This window comes from Euprymna scolopes, chromosome 28 (assembly GCF_053919585.1).
Source record: "Euprymna scolopes isolate OS-2025 chromosome 28, ASM5391958v1, whole genome shotgun sequence".
Taxonomy (NCBI): domain Eukaryota; kingdom Metazoa; phylum Mollusca; class Cephalopoda; order Sepiida; family Sepiolidae; genus Euprymna; species Euprymna scolopes.
This window is the reverse complement of record NC_136509.1, coordinates 20,690,201-20,707,368: the sequence shown is the minus strand read 5'-3', so window position 1 is coordinate 20,707,368 and position 17,168 is coordinate 20,690,201. Positions and strand designations below refer to the sequence as shown.

The 17,168-nt window shown below is 32.3% G+C and overlaps 1 protein-coding gene and 1 pseudogene across 3 annotated transcripts in view; both read right to left on the bottom strand.

The window, feature by feature from the left end:
• LOC145249497 (ras-specific guanine nucleotide-releasing factor 2-like) overlaps positions 1-17,168 on the bottom strand; it is a 1,106,705-nt gene that overhangs the window by 100,957 nt on the left and 988,580 nt on the right. For all 3 annotated transcript variants that reach the window (XM_080111105.1, XM_080111106.1, XM_080111107.1), the window contains exon 13: positions 13,119-13,201. In XM_080111105.1, the coding sequence (XP_079967231.1) occupies positions 13,119-13,201 (83 nt within the window). The remainder of the gene's footprint in view (positions 1-13,118; positions 13,202-17,168) is intronic.
• Positions 839-955, bottom strand: LOC145249919 (5S ribosomal RNA; annotated as a pseudogene).

The window sequence follows — 17,168 nt, the reverse complement described above, 5'->3', positions numbered from 1 at the left end:
TAACTCAATCCTAAACTAATCCAATGAACCCAGATTTAGTCCTAATCGATTCTCATTTAGTCCAAATAAATTCTTATCTAGTGCAAATCGACCCTCAACTTGTCCAAATCAATTCTCAGCTACTCCAAATCAATCCTTAATTAGTCCAAATCAATGCTTAAATAGTCCAAATCAATCCTTAATTAGTCTAAATTGCTCATCAACTAATCTAAATCAATCCTCAACTTGCCCAAAGAATTATAGCACCGTTTATAAGCTATTCAGTTTAATATTAAGACACACAATCGGTCAACTTTTTCTTTTTAGTTATTAAGGCCCGAAGGCCATTCAAGGATAAGGGTTAATGAATGAAGAGAAAGGGAAACAGACAATGCATTCAAAGTTTAAAGTAAACTTTATATATAACAAAACATTAGCTTCAAAGGAGAATGTTCAAATTGATTAGTTCTTGGGGGAAATAAAAAAAAAAAGGGAACAAAAAGAATTATAGAGAAATGTTTATAAAACAAAGCAGGAGATCCCTATTACTCACGATACTCTTTGTACAAACTCACTCCTGAAATATTTCCCCTGCTTTATGACTCCTTCATCAGATCGCTGTTACGGCATCTGTTCTGGCATTTGTTTTATATATAATACGTGATATTTGTCACCTAAGTAAGGCTTCCTTCAGTCTTGACAGACTATGGATACCCACTGTAAGGGTGCCTGCGCGTGAAATTTATGTGGCAAGAGTTGCGCAATATCCAACCACGCCTCTCCTGAGTCAACATTGTTGCATACCAGTGGCAAGTTGAGGTACAAGACGACTGGAACCAATGCCGAGATAAACGGAGAGCACATACAGCGCCTAGAATTCCCAAATGGTCACCCATCTGGTATTGGCCAGGCTCAACGTTGCTTAACTTCGGTGATCTGACGAGAACCGGTGTGTCAACGTGATTATGCCGTATTTGTCACCTATAAGGAGTCCACAACTGGCTTCTTAAATGGCGCGGGAACTACAGGATCTACTCTACGAAAGCTGACTCGAGAAGCTTAAGTTTTCCTCCCTTGAGCTCCGATATTTCTCACTTTGTGGCATAGAATTTATTCAATGATCACTACGGTTTCCCTCTGTACGTACTACTTGCTCCAGTATCAGAACAAGTTACTCCCATTTTTTTTTTTTTTTTTAGATATTTTTATTCTGCTTTTTGAGAACAAGTTTTATGAGAGTGTATTTGGCTCTTACAGTGAGGACGGACTTTTCTGTCTGTCTGTCTGTCTGACTCTCTCTCTCTCTCTCTCTCTCTCTCTCTCTCCATGTTCACAAAAAAGCTAAGATATTTTTTTGTTATCCACCTGTAGGCTCGGTAAAGAGTTAACTGTTTATTTTACTGGGCGCACAGAAAGTTTTCATTGGCTACAAATTAATTTTATAACTATTTTTCTTTTTGACAAAAAGAATGCGCGGAGCCTGGCTGTGCATCAACGTTTTTTTTTTTTTTAAATTGTATTTGGCAGTCAATGAATTGACATGTAGTTAAGAGTGTACTTTTATTTACTATCCCCTATAGAGTCAGGCGAATAATTGGTCAAGACGTTCATCAGCCTTTTATGGAGAATATATGACCCGTTGTTTGGAATAGTTAAAAGTCGAGTCATGAAATCTGAATACCTTATTTGTATAGTATGTAAACAAAACACATACTGCTCTTGTATTAAAGAAGAGCACTCTGGATTTTTTCTATTGACATGATTTATATATATATATGTAAGTGAAATTGTCTGTGTGTCTGTCTGCGTGTATACATTTCCCTACCAAATAACTCGGTCAATTTTCAGTCTACAGACTCGAGATTTGCTATAAAAGGTATTGAGATTTTGGAAAATCTTTTTAATCAGTTTTCGACCAGAAATTTGGCTTTCAAGGGGTCAAAGTTCAACGGTTTGACCTTTGAAAACCCTTACCAAAACTCCTCCGCCAATTTTGGGTCTAAACACTTGAAATTTTAGATGTAGGTTCCCTGGACATGGATCAAACTTTTTAACTTGATGTGAGCCCAAAACAATAAATAATTGGGGTCAAAATTTTTAAAAATTTGACCTCTCGGCCAATTTTTGATCTAAACATTTGAAATTTTACATGAAGTGTAATCAGACATAGGGCAAGCTTTTTAAACGGTTTTTGGCCAAAAATTTGGCTACCAAGAGTCAAAGTTCAAAAGATTTGACCTTTGCGGTCTCTAGCAAACTATTCAGCCAATTTTAGGTCTAAACATTTGAAATTTTACATAAAGAGTATTCAGACACGCAGCAAGCTTTTTAATCTGTTTTGGGGCGAAAATTTGGCTGGCAAGAGGTTAAAGTTGAAAGAATTAACCTTAGCAGACTCTACAAAACTCCTCCGCCAAGTTTGGGTCTAAATACTTGAAAGTTTAGATGCAGGTTACTTGCACATGAGTCAAACTTTTTAATATATATATATATATATATATATATATATATATATATATATATGCACATAAAGTTATGAACAGTACATAAGCCCCAAGCAAAGCTGGGCTGAACTGCTGATATATATATATATATATATATATATATATATATATATATATATATATATATATATATATATATATATATATACATACACACACTAGTGGGGTGACTCGACGTTGCTTTGGATTTAATGATGATAAACAAATGTTTCACCCGCCCATATTTTATTGTCATCCAAATCGTTGAAATCACCCATTTTTCAACCAAATCGATTGTCTGCTCTAGTTGGGAACCCGCCGTGATGCACCATGAAGAAGCTTTACATGTCTCCCTGCAGTGACTTAGTTCACAATACATTGTAGTCTACATTGCACTGTAGAGAACCTAATGTTGATTTTTATAAACTTATTTTTATATAATTGTTCGAATTAAATTTTAAAATGCAAAAGTCAAGTATCATGCTTTAATTGTGCTCTAAACAGAAACATTTATTTTGGATACCCTTGTCATATCAAAGAACCTACTGCTGATTTTATATGTTTGGTCTTTCTGCTTGTGCGGTAATAAAACTTCTCAAATGCACTTGTGATGTCAGGCTGTGTAAGGCGTTAACTTTGGTCAAAATCGTCTGTTCTTTTATTGGCTTTTTCGATTATTGATACTTTTTGAAGACATTCCGACACAAAATCTATCTAAGAACACTACCAGGCACATAAAGTACATTTGTGTGAAATGTTTTAAAAAATTCGGTCCAGCCGTTTAGGAGTCTATAGGTAACTCACACACACACACACACACACACACACAAACACACATACAAAAGTCATAAACAGTAGATATTGATTTTGAAAATTTTAGATTTCAGGATCAATTTATTAAGACTTCTATATCTCTATCCTTTCTCTCTATCTTCCTCTCTCTAACCCTCTCTTTCTCCTCAATCCAACCCATTCCTCTCTTGCTGCACACACACATACACACGTATAACTCTGTTTTATATAATAGATTCCTCAAGTAATCAGTCGGCAGTTTCATTCCAAATTAGTACCCAATGACACTGAAAAACGAACCTCTCCTGGCAAAACGTGATCCAGTTGAGCCCTAGAGAATGAATAATCTTTTTTTTCTAAATTTTTTATATAATTCATACTGGGCAAAGCTGATCAAGAAAATACCAACTTTGTGAGTCATTGTTTTGTAGTTTTTAATTTTTAGCTTGACATAGAAACACACATGCACACAGACAACTGCTCTTTATATGATAGATTCCATGGTTGGAGTTTTTAGAGGGTGGGAGGGAGATCATTCTTTATCTAAATGTTTGTGTTTTTTTTTTATTAAAAATAACTCTACCTCCCTCCTTCCAATTTTATTTTGTTGTTTGTAATTATTATCTTAGGTAAAAGATGCAACAGAAACAATATAAATAATAACTCTCATGCAACTATTCTCTCCTTCCTACTATGTGGGTAAATAGATGTTTTATAGAAGAAAAAAATCTGTTAATAAAAAAAACTATATTATTATTATTATTATTAAAAAATAAATTTAAAAAAAAAAAAATAATAATACCACATCCGCTGGATGAGTGCAAAGAGTGAAAGATCGAGTTTCACTTTTAGATAAACTCGACATCAGGTCAAATTAAATGAAACCCAAAGACAGATACATTTTTTAGGCAATGAAAAATTAAACAACAACAGAAAACATGATTAACTGGCACAATATTTTTTAAGAGTTTAGAAAAACATTGAAAAAGATCCAAAAGTAATCCGCCCTCTAAAAAAAAAAAAAAAAAAAAAAGAGTGAACAATTTGGTTGAGTTTCAATACAGGATCCATTTCTTTTAAACATTTTCTAGGCAATGGAAAACGGTTGACACATGCAAAATTCATTTTCTTTTTTCTTTCACAATAATAAATTTGTTTGTAGGATTTTTAGAATGTTAGTTTATATTTTTAATATCTACAAATATCAACACATATACATTTATTTTCCTATGTCTGAAAAAATGCACTGATCATATGCATGATAAACTAAAACCACGACGTTAATACATAAAAAGTCTACAATAGTTAAACATGCATATGATATTAAAGACTGCCTTCTTTCAAATAACAAAATACTTAGTTCAAAGAGTCATAAGTTTGAATTTGGATGGACGCATTTATCCTCCCCTAAACTCCGTTCTTTCTGTAAATGATTATTTTTGTAAATAATGTGCGCATGTTAGCATTTTCTAGAATACGTGACTGATAAGCGAAGCCATGTAGATATGCTGTGACAAATAATAAAGTCCAGAAAAAAGTCACACTTTTCATTAGGAAAGAAAGTCAGCTAAGCAAAAAAAAAAAAAAGTACGAACCAAATATGTCTAAAACAATTAATGAAAGAAAACAAATATTTTAATTACAGTAAAGTAACCAATATATATATATATATATATATATATATATATATATATATATATATATATATATATATATATATATATATAACTACTTACTTTACTCACATAAAATTAATATACGAAAGTATCGATTTATGCATAGACTTTAAGTATTTACTTCAAAAGTGCTCAATACGTAGGTAGAGCTAGTTAGTATGTTATAAAATGTATATGGCGATATACATTTTATAACTTACTATATATATATATATATATATATATATATATATATATATATATATATATATATATAGATATATATGCATGTACGTATGTAGGCAGGTATACATGTGTGTGTGTGTGTGTGTGTAATTATATAAACATTTTTACATCGATTGATTAACATTTCAACATTTTCATGTCTCGTCATCTGAACTTGATAAAGGATTATATATATATAATGATTATATGTGTGTGTGTGTATCAGTGTTGGGAAAATTAATCGGAATTGGGAATCGAAAAAAAAACTGGAACTTTTGGGGGTATCAGAATCAGTATCTGAAAAATTTGTGCCTTATTTCCGATGCCAAAAACGATTATTTTCATTGTTTTATTCATTTGTTCTTTGTTTGAAACTTAATTTTGCATAGCTCGTATTAATGACGAAATGATCAATATTTATTGATTTTAAACTGTTAGAAAAAACAAAATCTATAGATCATCTCCATAAATGTATTTATACATTTACGAAATTATATATATAATTCATTGTTTTGCAGTAACTCTACCCTAACCCCAATAAAAACATATATATATATATATATATATATATATATATCGAAATTTAAAAGATTCAAAATTGGAATCAAGAATTTTAAACATAATCAGTAATTGTATCGGAATCAGTAAAAATATTGGAATCGTCCCATCACTAATATATGTATATAATTAGGCAGCATTCTTTCATTTAGGCATGTTTCATTAAATATTATAGACAATTCTAGTCTATATATTTTGGTTTGTATCGTTTCTAATTTTCTTATTAGTTTTTTGCTTCTGAAAAGAACTGGCTGATGTAACGGTCATAGTTACTTTTGACATGAATACTTTCAGATACGTCTGGATTTATCATAAGGGATAATTAACAGAACAGATATTTAGATATTTATAAGGGTGCTTTTTTTTTGTTTTGTTTTTTTCGCTTTTGTCATCAGTAAATCACATATCATTAACTATATTGTCATTTTTAAATGTATTTTAAAATCTTATCGATGTTATTAAAATTTATTTTATTAATACTTTGCTTCTTTGATGTAATTAGTAATGCTTCAGGTACATAAAGTTTGTACATATTAGTAGTATGTTGAAGAATAATTGTGTTGTCTACTAAAAGTTTTGAAATTGAGAGTGGGGACAAGAATGTTGGTTTGTTAAAATGTTGGTTAGAAGAAGGTCTTTAACAATGCCAATTTTGTCAGATGTATAGTTAACCTCTTCAACAAGGTAGTGGTAGTGAAGCCTATGTACATGTTTTTTCTTCACTATCAAAGCCACGGTCTCCCAATGGCTATTTAAACCCAAGAAAAGAAATTCAAGATATCCTCTTTTATTGTTATAAATAATTTAGAAATAATATCCCCGAGTGTTTTGCTTGATATTTATTTATTTATTTTTGTAAATTTACTTTCAACTAAATGCGAAACTTAAGAAGTGTATAGTCAATCTCCCCTTTTCCTTTACCAAACATGGCGACTTATACATCTGTGGAAGGTCAGAGGTTACATCGACTGAAACATTGTGAAAATGACACTCAAGATGAGAACAGTAGTTCAACAGAATCTAAATAATAAAAATTATCAACCCTTATTTAAAAAATTATCAACCCTTATTTAAAAAATTATCAACCCTTATTTAAAAAATTCTCAACCCTTATTTCAAAAATTTTTAACCCTTATTTCAAAAATTTTTAACCCTTATTTCAAAAATTTTTAACCCTTATTTCAAAAATTATCAACCCTTATTTCAAAAATTATCAACCCTTATTTCAAAAATTGTCAACCCTTATTTAAAAAATTCTCAACCCTTATTTAAAAAAATTATCAACCCTTATTTCAAAAATTATCAACCCTTATTTAAAAAATTTTTAACCCTTATTTAAAAAATTCTCAACCCTTATTTCAAAAATTGTTAACCCTTATTTCAAAAATTGTCAACCCTTATTTAAAAAATTGTCAACCCTTATTTAAAAAATTATCAACCCTTATTTAAAAAATTATCAACCCTTATTTCAAAAAATTATCAACCCTTATTTAAAAAATTGTTAACCCTTATTTAAAAAATTGTCAACTCTTATTTCAAAAATTATCAACCCTTATTTAAAAAATTATCAACCCTTATTTAAAAAAATTATCAACCCTTATTTCAAAAATTATCAACCCTTATTTCAAAAAATTATCAACCCTTATTTAAAAAATTGTTAACCCTTATTTCAAAAATTGTCAACCCTTATTTAAAAAAATTATCAACCCTTATTTAAAAAAAATTATCAACCCTTATTTAAAAAATTCAGAAACGTAAAATGATTTTGAATGTAGTCAAATGATAAAATGAAAACAATTTTGGTTGCAGTAACTTTACAATTTTTATAATGAATTGTTGCAATTTTTTCGGTATATGATAGGGTGTACTCCCTGAAAGTTGGGAGATTCTATATATAAACACTGCCGATAGGAACTGACGAATCAAATTAATTCACGTTCTTTTATCAACCAATCAGAAATCAGAATTGCTCCATAAAAATCGAATCTTTTAGCATTCCAGTACATGATTTTCTCATGTCAACACAGGAAGGATATTTTGCTCGTTGCTTGCAAAATTATAAAGTCCAGAACCTGTAAAGAACAGTGACCCACTGAAAATGCTTTATATCCAAGACTTGTATAGAATATCTACCCATCGGAAATTCTTCTGAAATTAAACATGGCTTCCAATTCAAGATGAATTTTATCAAGTTGTGCATCTCTATATATTTTGAAGTAAATTATATTGATTGTTAGAAGATTTTTTTTATTTTACAATTTTAGTTTTTTTTTTTTTTTAATTATTAGTTACGTGACAGCCATTTATTTTTAATATTGGATTAGTGTGCTAAACTTTTAAAATGGTAATACTTTATGTAAGTAAATACAGAAATTTTAGAGTAAAAAAAGATAAAATAATAATTTCTTTATATCGCTTTATATTTTGAAGTAAATTACATTTATTGTTAGAAGAGTTTGGTTTATTTTACAATTTTATGTTGCTTTTTTTAATTATTAGTTATATGACGAGCCATTCATTTTTAATATTGGATTAACTTTTAAAATATTAACACTTTATGTACGTAAACACAGAAATCTAAAACCAAAAAAAGATTTAATAATAATATTTTAAGGCAATACAATACAGAGGTGTAACGAATAAACACAAACTGAAGCAAATTAAGATATAAGCTATGTAGACTTGGACATTGTACGCATGGAATAAAATGGATGTGTAAAGTCGAGGACGAGAATGGGCAGGCTGTGACCAGCATGTGGTCGGAAGAAAGTATGGGTTACTTTACTATAATCAAAATATTCTTTTCTTTCATTAATTGTTTCAAACATATTTGGTTAGTATTTTTGTTTGCTTAACTGACTTTCTTTTCTAGTGAAAATTGTGACTTTTCCCTGGACTTTATTACTTGTCATAACAGTTAACATGTACCGTGGACATTGTGGCAGAGTATGTCGTAAGGAACAGAAGACAAGTAATAACTGAACTCACATTTTCCAATGCAACAACATTTATTTCTGGGTACTTTCCTGAATAAAATAGGATTGTACTTCTTCTCTCTGACCTCTGTCATCACAAACGTTATCGTTGGTCTGCGCACACATTCTTTTTGTAGCATTTTTTCTTTTTCCTTGCTGTGACGTCACTTTGCACATGGCTCAGTATTTGCATACAGCCGCCATATGCACATCAATGCTCTGTTACAGATTATGTATGACGAAAGGATATTTCCCACAATATTACAATATGGATCGTCCATTAAGCCGCAATTAAGAATACAATACATGCATGAGTAAAACATAAAAATGTTTGACTTTGAAACGTGCATATTAGACCTATTTGAGAGTTAAACACATGTCTGATGAATACCATAAGCATAAATAAAAACTACAAACCGGAAATTTACACGAAAAATTTATTTTTCAACAGAATACCTCCAATAAAGAAGGCAGTAAAATATCCTTATTTCATGGAGTTTCAAAAAATGTAAGATTCTTTTCTTCAGAGGAAAGAAACTGGTTAGCAAATTATATAAAAAGCCGATCTAAAAATTTGCTGGATTTAGCATTTTATGAAAGTGCATTTTATGATGGTGCATTTTATGATGGTGCATTTTATGAAGGTGCATTTTATGATGGTGCATTTTATGATGGTGCATTTTATGATGGTGCATTTTATGAAAGTGCATTTTATGAAGGTGCATTTTATGATGGTGCATTTTATGAAGGTGCATTTTATGATGGTGCATTTTATGAAGGTGCATTTTATGAAGGTCCATTTTATGATGGTGCATTTTATGATGGTGCATTTTATGAAGGTGCATTTTATGAAGGTGCATTTTATGATGGTGCATTTTATGAAGGTGCATTTTATGATGGTGCATTTTATGAAGGTGCATTTTATGAAGGTGCATTTTATGAAGGTGCATTTTATGATGGTGCATTTTATGAAGGTGCATTTTATGAAGGTGCATTTTATGATGGTGCATTTTATGAAGGTGCATTTTATGATGGTGCATTTTATGAAGGTGCATTTTATGATGGTGCATTTTATGAAGGTGCATTTTATGAAGGTGCATTTTATGATGGTGCATTTTATGAAGGTGCATTTTATGAAGGTGCATTTTATGATGGTGCATTTTATGAAGGTGCATTTTATGAAGGTGCATTTTATGATGGTGCATTTTATGAAGGTGCATTTTATGAAGGTGCATTTTATGAAGGTGCATTTTATGATGGTGCATTTTATGAAGGTGCATTTTATGAAGGTGCATTTTATGAAGGTGCATTTTATGAAGGTGCATTTTATGAAGGTGCATTTTATGAAAGTGCATTTTATGAAGGTGCATTTTATGAAAGTGCATTTTATGAAAGTGCATTTTATGAAGGTGCATTTTATGAAAGTGCATTTTATGAAAGTGCATTTTATGAAGGTGCATTTTATGAAGGTGCATTTTATGAAAGCGCATTTTATGAAGGTGCATTTTATGAAAGTGCATTTTATGAAAGTGCATTTTATGAAGGTGCATTTTATGAAGGTACATTTTATGAAGGTGCATTTTATGAAGGTGCATTTTATGATGGTGCATTTTATGAAGGTGCATTTTATGAAGGTGCATTTTATGATGGTGCATTTTATGATGGTGCATTTTATGAAGGTGCATTTTATGAAGGTGCATTTTATGATGGTGCATTTTATGATGGTGCATTTTATGATGGTGCATTTTATGATGGTGCATTTTATGAAGGTGCATTTTATGATGGTGCATTTTATGATGGTGGTCATCGAATGTAAACTAATGTTTGTAAAATAATCTTTGTATAAAATGTCTGTGTAAAATAATGTTTGTGTAAGGTTTTGTCATGGGGAATAAAGAAAGAGGAAAGGGATAAAAAGAAAAAGATCAAACCGGTAAATCCAAAGGAATAAGTATATTTTACCGCCTTTGTTTATTGGAGGTATTTTGTCGGAAAATAAATTGTTACATATAAACTTTTTGGTTCGTAGTTCTTATTTATGCATATGGTAGTAAACTCTACTTCTTATTGTTGTAGCAAGTTTTTTATTTGCTTGGGATAATATAAACTTTAATACTTTTATTGGACTGAAACTTACATTTACATTTGCCTGGTAAGCTTCTACTATTAATTACATGATATATATATTTTCTTTACGTCACAAGTGTCACGCTCATACATGAATTCCATAGCTAATATAACGTACTGACCCAACGGGTCACAGGTAGTCTAGTATATATATATATATATATATATATATATATATATATATATATATATTTATTTACCAGTGGTGAAAAAAACGGACTAGAGTGCTCAATGTGTAGTCAGGGCAGTATATAGGAAATTTATTACTGTGAGTCCAGAATGAGTTTACAAATTGTTTCAGCTAGAGGAAAATCCTCAAAGAGAGGAAAAAATCCAACTAGCATCGTCAGAATTCATAGATGGACTAAGTTATATATATATACTAGACTACCTGTGACCCGTTGGGTCAGTATGTTATATTAGCTATGGAATTCATGTATGAGCATGACACTTGTGACGTATATATATATATATATATATATATATATATATATATATATATATATATATATATATAAAGGCGAATGAACTCTTTTTCTGGGTCAACGGCCAACTAGCACCGTGTATATTTGTGTGTGTGTGTATATGTGTATGGGGGTGGAGAGGGCTCCCGTAAGCCGTGGTGAAGGCAACCTTTCTAGGAGAAGCAAATCTCTGATTATAAAAAACCATAAAGCGGAAGACCATTACCCGCATTAAGCTGGTCTGCAGTTTAATTTGTTTCTGGCTATCTTGCTCTTGCTTGTTGCTGGATCTCAACATTTTGAACCGAGAGAGAGACTTAGCTGTCGTACAAAGCTAAGACTCTGTAACATCATCTTTGTATAGATACTCCCTCAGGCATTTGGGCTCATGGATTTCAAATGTCTGAGGGAGTCGCACTCGTCTGACAAGACGTTGCAATCATCATCATCATATATATATATATATATATATATATGAGCAGACAGTTAATAAAATGTTAAAAAACACTTTGAAATGAGTTAAAAACATATTTAATCTGAAAAGGAAGCACTAGATAAATGGATACTTCTGCATGCAAAATCCGATCCCGCATTTTGCTAATTCCTACCCTCTGATGAGAAGGAGAGTATTTCTTTGAAACTCCGCGGATTAAGGACTATCCATTTATCTAGTGTTTCCTTTTCAGATTAAATATGTTTTTAACTCATTTCAAAGTGTTTTTTAACATATTTTATTAACTGTTTGCTCATATTATAAGCTCTATTTCCTATTTGGTTCTATCGAGCTTTTATATCTGGCTGAGATAATTTTATAAATATTAATTCTTTAATATTTATAATATACTTTAATTTTACCATCTTGGATCATTTTGGTAAATTCAATTGTAATTTTCATTTTATATATATATATATATATATATATATATATATATATATATATATATATATATATATATATATACTAGACTAGACTACCCGTGACCCGTTGGGTCAGTATGTTATATTAGCTATGGAATTCATGTATGAGCGTGACACTTGTGACGTAAAGAAAATAGGTTTTTTTTTTACATAACAGAAACATTTCTATGAAAGTATATTAAAATGAAAAAAGAATACAGATAGATTTCTATGAGTCGTTCTGTTTATTATAATTGATTATTTTTGAAAAAAAAATGTACGGTTACTGAATTATAAGTGGTTGGCCATGCTTATAGGTAAATGTGGACTGAACAGATACCATAATATTATAGTTAAATTCAAATTTTGATATATCTACTTTTTTTTTTTACATCGTTCATTTCTGTATTACGTTTAAGTTATTCTATATAACGTTAATATTTCAGTGTCCCAATTTTTCCTTTGTTTTTTGTTTATTTTAAACCCCATTCTTCCCATGTTAAATAATAAGTTCGAAATAATAACGTTAATATTTCAGTGCGAAGGTTATGCGTGCTGCGCAACTGGAAAGTGGGTTACATACAGCGTTACAAGGTTATTTGAGTTTTATAATTATATATATATATTGTATAAATAAAGGTGAATCTGCATAGCTTATCTCATCATTATTTGCTTACGTTTATTTTTATCGATTACATGTCTGCATTTTATTGCCTTCTACAAATTCAAGTTTCTTTTATAAAAAACTAAACAATGCTTCAAGCAAGCTACATTAATCTCTTGTTTTTATTTATTTTTTTGTTTTTAATTTTCAAAAAGAGACTTGAATGAAATTTAGAAAATCATTAATATCAACAAATGCTTTCTGGGCTGCTTATTTTGTAGAAGAATATGGCGCTTTAGATGTTAAAGGTGCCAACATGAACAAAAGATTATTTTAAAAAAGTGTTTGTTTTTGAATACCTAACAGACTGGGGCATAGTCACCGACGAAGATTCCCACATAGAGCTGTTCAGGAGATCACTGTAGTGAAGATTTTCAATACACTGAAAAATTTAAAAAAAAAAAAAACGAAATTAATATTACAATTAAAAAACACACAACGAAAAATGACACAGTTAAAACGGCATTGATTGTCAAAAATAAAATAATTATTAATTGAAATAAAGCTTGGTTGGGAGAAACAAAAACGGTGTATTGTTAGAAATAAAATAATTGTTGATTGCAACCACCTACAAGGGTTAGTGTAACGTGGCCATTATGCTCAAACTATGTTTATTACAGTTCAAATCTTTCTCAGACCCCCACGCTGTATGGCACCGTCAAAAACAAATAAATCCGAATCAGCTTTTCTTTTTCTTTTCTAACATAAGCATTTAATACTGTTACTCTCATCCCAAACACCACTTAAAAAGTCTCTCGCTGACACATGTACATCTAGCCTGGTCATGCTTCTTGTTCTTCTGACCACATGTTGGCAACAGCCTGCCCATTCTCGTCCTCGACTTTACACATCCATTTTCTTCCGTGCACATTTTGCTTCTCCGACTACATAGTGCATTTTTTTCTGATTTTTATCCTTTTTACTCTTGCGCACATTTTCTAGTTTACATATGTGCGTTTTTCAGCTACTGCTAATCTTTTCACAAGCCAGCTATCCTTCGCTGCTGCTGATATTTCCCTCCATGCGCTCATATGCACATTAGCAGCTGAATTAAATACTTTTGCATGGAAATTTGACGACATTGACAGCAAAGTCCCACAGTGAATGTTTGCAGATAAAGGTGAGAGTGTCACAAATTGATCGATAATATCAACCTGAAATTGACTGATTGGTGATTTGGACACGAAATAAAAAAAAAATCTTGTTAAATTACTGCATATGTGTTCTCTTTTCTCACTACTCCCTCTGTAGCAAAACAAAAAAGAAAAGCTCTAACGAGACGCAAAGCAAATTTCATTACACGGTTTGTATCAAAAAGTTTGATGAGACGCAGAGCACTAGTAATCGTCTGTATTTTTTAGATGAGGTGTTTTCATTGATTGAGACTGTTGGACTGACTTCCTCATCTTGGTTGTTATAGTCACAACGTTTCGGCCGTTTTGCCTTCCGGCCTTCATCAGGTGTTTTGTATCGAACTGGGGAACCGTTTGTTAGGAGTCTCGAACCCAACCCTTTATTATTATTATTACGGGGGTACCGTGTTCGGACTCCAACTAGGCTCTGGGACATAGTTGCTGATTCTCTATTTTGAAGGTTACTTTTCACTGCCTTCGTTCAGGGTTGAACTCAGCACCTTTGGGTAACTGTAAACTTTGATACAACATATGGCCGAGTTGTCCTAGACGTTGAATTTTATCTGTTACATTACGGGTTCTTGCAGACAATTCTCGTATGAATTTTGGAAATCTTAAATCTATTTATTTTTAGATGTATAACACTATTATTTATATACTATACTTATTACTATATATATGTGTGTATCTATATATGTATATGTGTTTATATATATATCTGTATATATGTGTATATATACGAGGTGAGTTCAATAAGGTTTCAGACTTTTTTGTACAAGCATTTAAAATTGACTCTTGAAAATTCAGTATGTTATTGCTATACATCTTATAACATGACTGACCACTTTTTATGATTTCAGGTTCAAATAAACAGCTACATGAGGAATTGGAATACACCCTACTAAAGCCTGATTGTCACAGTTGGTGAATTTCAAAAATGCAATCTGGACGTAAAAGAACGATATGCAATAAAGTCCTTTTCTAAACTTGGAAGAAATACCACAGAAACGTATGGAATGCTTCAGACTGCTTTTGGACTATCTTGCATGAATCGAGCATCAGTCTCTGAGAGGCATAAAAGATTCAAAGAAGACAGGGAGTCTCTGAGAGATGATGAGAGGTGTGGGAGGAGTAAGGAAGTCAGAATACCAGAGTTGATTGGTCAAATAAAGAATTTCATGGATAAAGACCGTCATGTGTCCATAGAGACAATTATGTGTGAGGAACTGAAGATGCAGATGATTTGCACAAAGTTTGTCCCAAGGATTCTCCATCCTTGTCATAGACTTTTTGACCAAGATTGGCATGGTCATAGACTATTTGACCAAGATTGGCATGGTCATAGACTATTTGACCAAGATTGGCATGGTCATAGACTATTCAACCAAGATGGGCATGTTCATAGACTATTCAACCAAGATGGGCATGTTCATAGACTATTCAACCAAGATTGGCATGGTCATAGACTATTTGACCAAGATTGGCATGGTCATAGACTATTTGACCAAGATTGGCATGGTCATAGACTATTTCACCAAGATGGGCATGTTCATAGACTATTCGACCAAGATGGGCATGTTCATAGACTATTCAACCAAGATTGGCATGGTCATAGACTATTTGACCAAGATTGGCATGGTCATAGACTATTCGACCAAGATTGGCATGGTCATAGACTATTTCACCAAGATGGGCATGTTCATAGACTATTCGACCAAGATGGGCATGTTCATAGACTATTCAACCAAGATTGGCATGGTCATAGACTATTTGACCAAGATTGGCATGGTCATAGATTATTTGACCAAGATTGGCATGGTCATAGACTATTTGACCAAGATTGGCATGGTCATAGATTATTTGACCAAGATTGGCATGGTCATAGACTATTTGACCAAGATTAGCATCAAGAGACAATTGAGGAAATGAACCTACCAGTTGCAAATTTAGTCGATTCCACTGCATGAATTTTTACCTATCCCTTCTTCCAGTAACAATGAAATGGAAAGCGTCCTTTTTAATTATTCTAAGGAGTGTAATTTTGCAATAGATATATTACCTTTAATAACTAGCCTATTGGGGGTCGCAGAAATATTTGGTTTAGGACCCAGGCATGAGGCTAACCTTCTCAGTTCATCCATCTACAAGAAAAATTCTGAAGCTAAATCTAGGGGAGGGAGGCCTCTTCAGTCTTGGACGACGACCTTCCTAAAGCTGGTGACATAAAAAAATTACCTGTTTACAAACCTAAACTGCTTAAGGAGTAGATAGGCTCTGCCTATCATCTGGCTTTCATACTCCTTCTATGCCTATTAGCCAGACACAGAGGTGCGATCACAGAAACTTGACAGAAACACCCAGTGGTCGACCTTGTTTCCTGATTAGGGCAATGAACGCCATTCCCTGCCTCCGCAACGTCTCATCCCCTAAAAATGGGCACGTTGGGGTGCTTGAGTGCAATATATGCCAATGCAATTGGATTGGGTTGATTTTTGACTTATGCTTTGAGGGTACCAGATTGACAGTTTCTGGCTGCTGTTTCCAACTGACAGTACAGGAGCCCTAACTCTTTGGTAACACTTAGAGCGGCTGCTCCATCAAGAGTTGCATTATATCGGAATGATTGAAGTGCCATATCACGCATGGAAAAGAACCCTGCACTCACCTACAGTGGACTTTCCTGAGGCCACAATCCTGTAAATCAAAAGTCGGCTTATGGTCTACTTGTATTGCATGTTTGGTATTCTACACAACCATTTTGTCTAGCACCTCTTACTCTAAAACTGAAACTCTTAAATAAAACGGCAGTTCAACCAAAAATTATGATTAAACCAGGCTGAAGCGAAAACAAAACCAATTTGCCTCCTCCATTGTAGCTTGCATTCACGGATGCGGGCTTAGAACTAATGTAGATGATGTTGAATCATTTCTCCTAACAAACACCCTGGATATCTTAGCACTAAGTGAAACTAGCCTACACTCCTCCATCCCCTCTAACCACTTTAACATGCCTGGTTATCTACCACTTTACCATAAACACTCAGACAGTCATATGCACGAACTTGGAGTCTATATTCGAAACACCCTTCCCTTGACTAGAGAAACAAAATTAAAATCAGATGACCTTCATGTGCTTTAGATTTAGCATACTACTTATATTTTCTCTACCACTCTCCCTCGACCCAGAACTGCACCCTAATCAACCAAGTCTCTTAC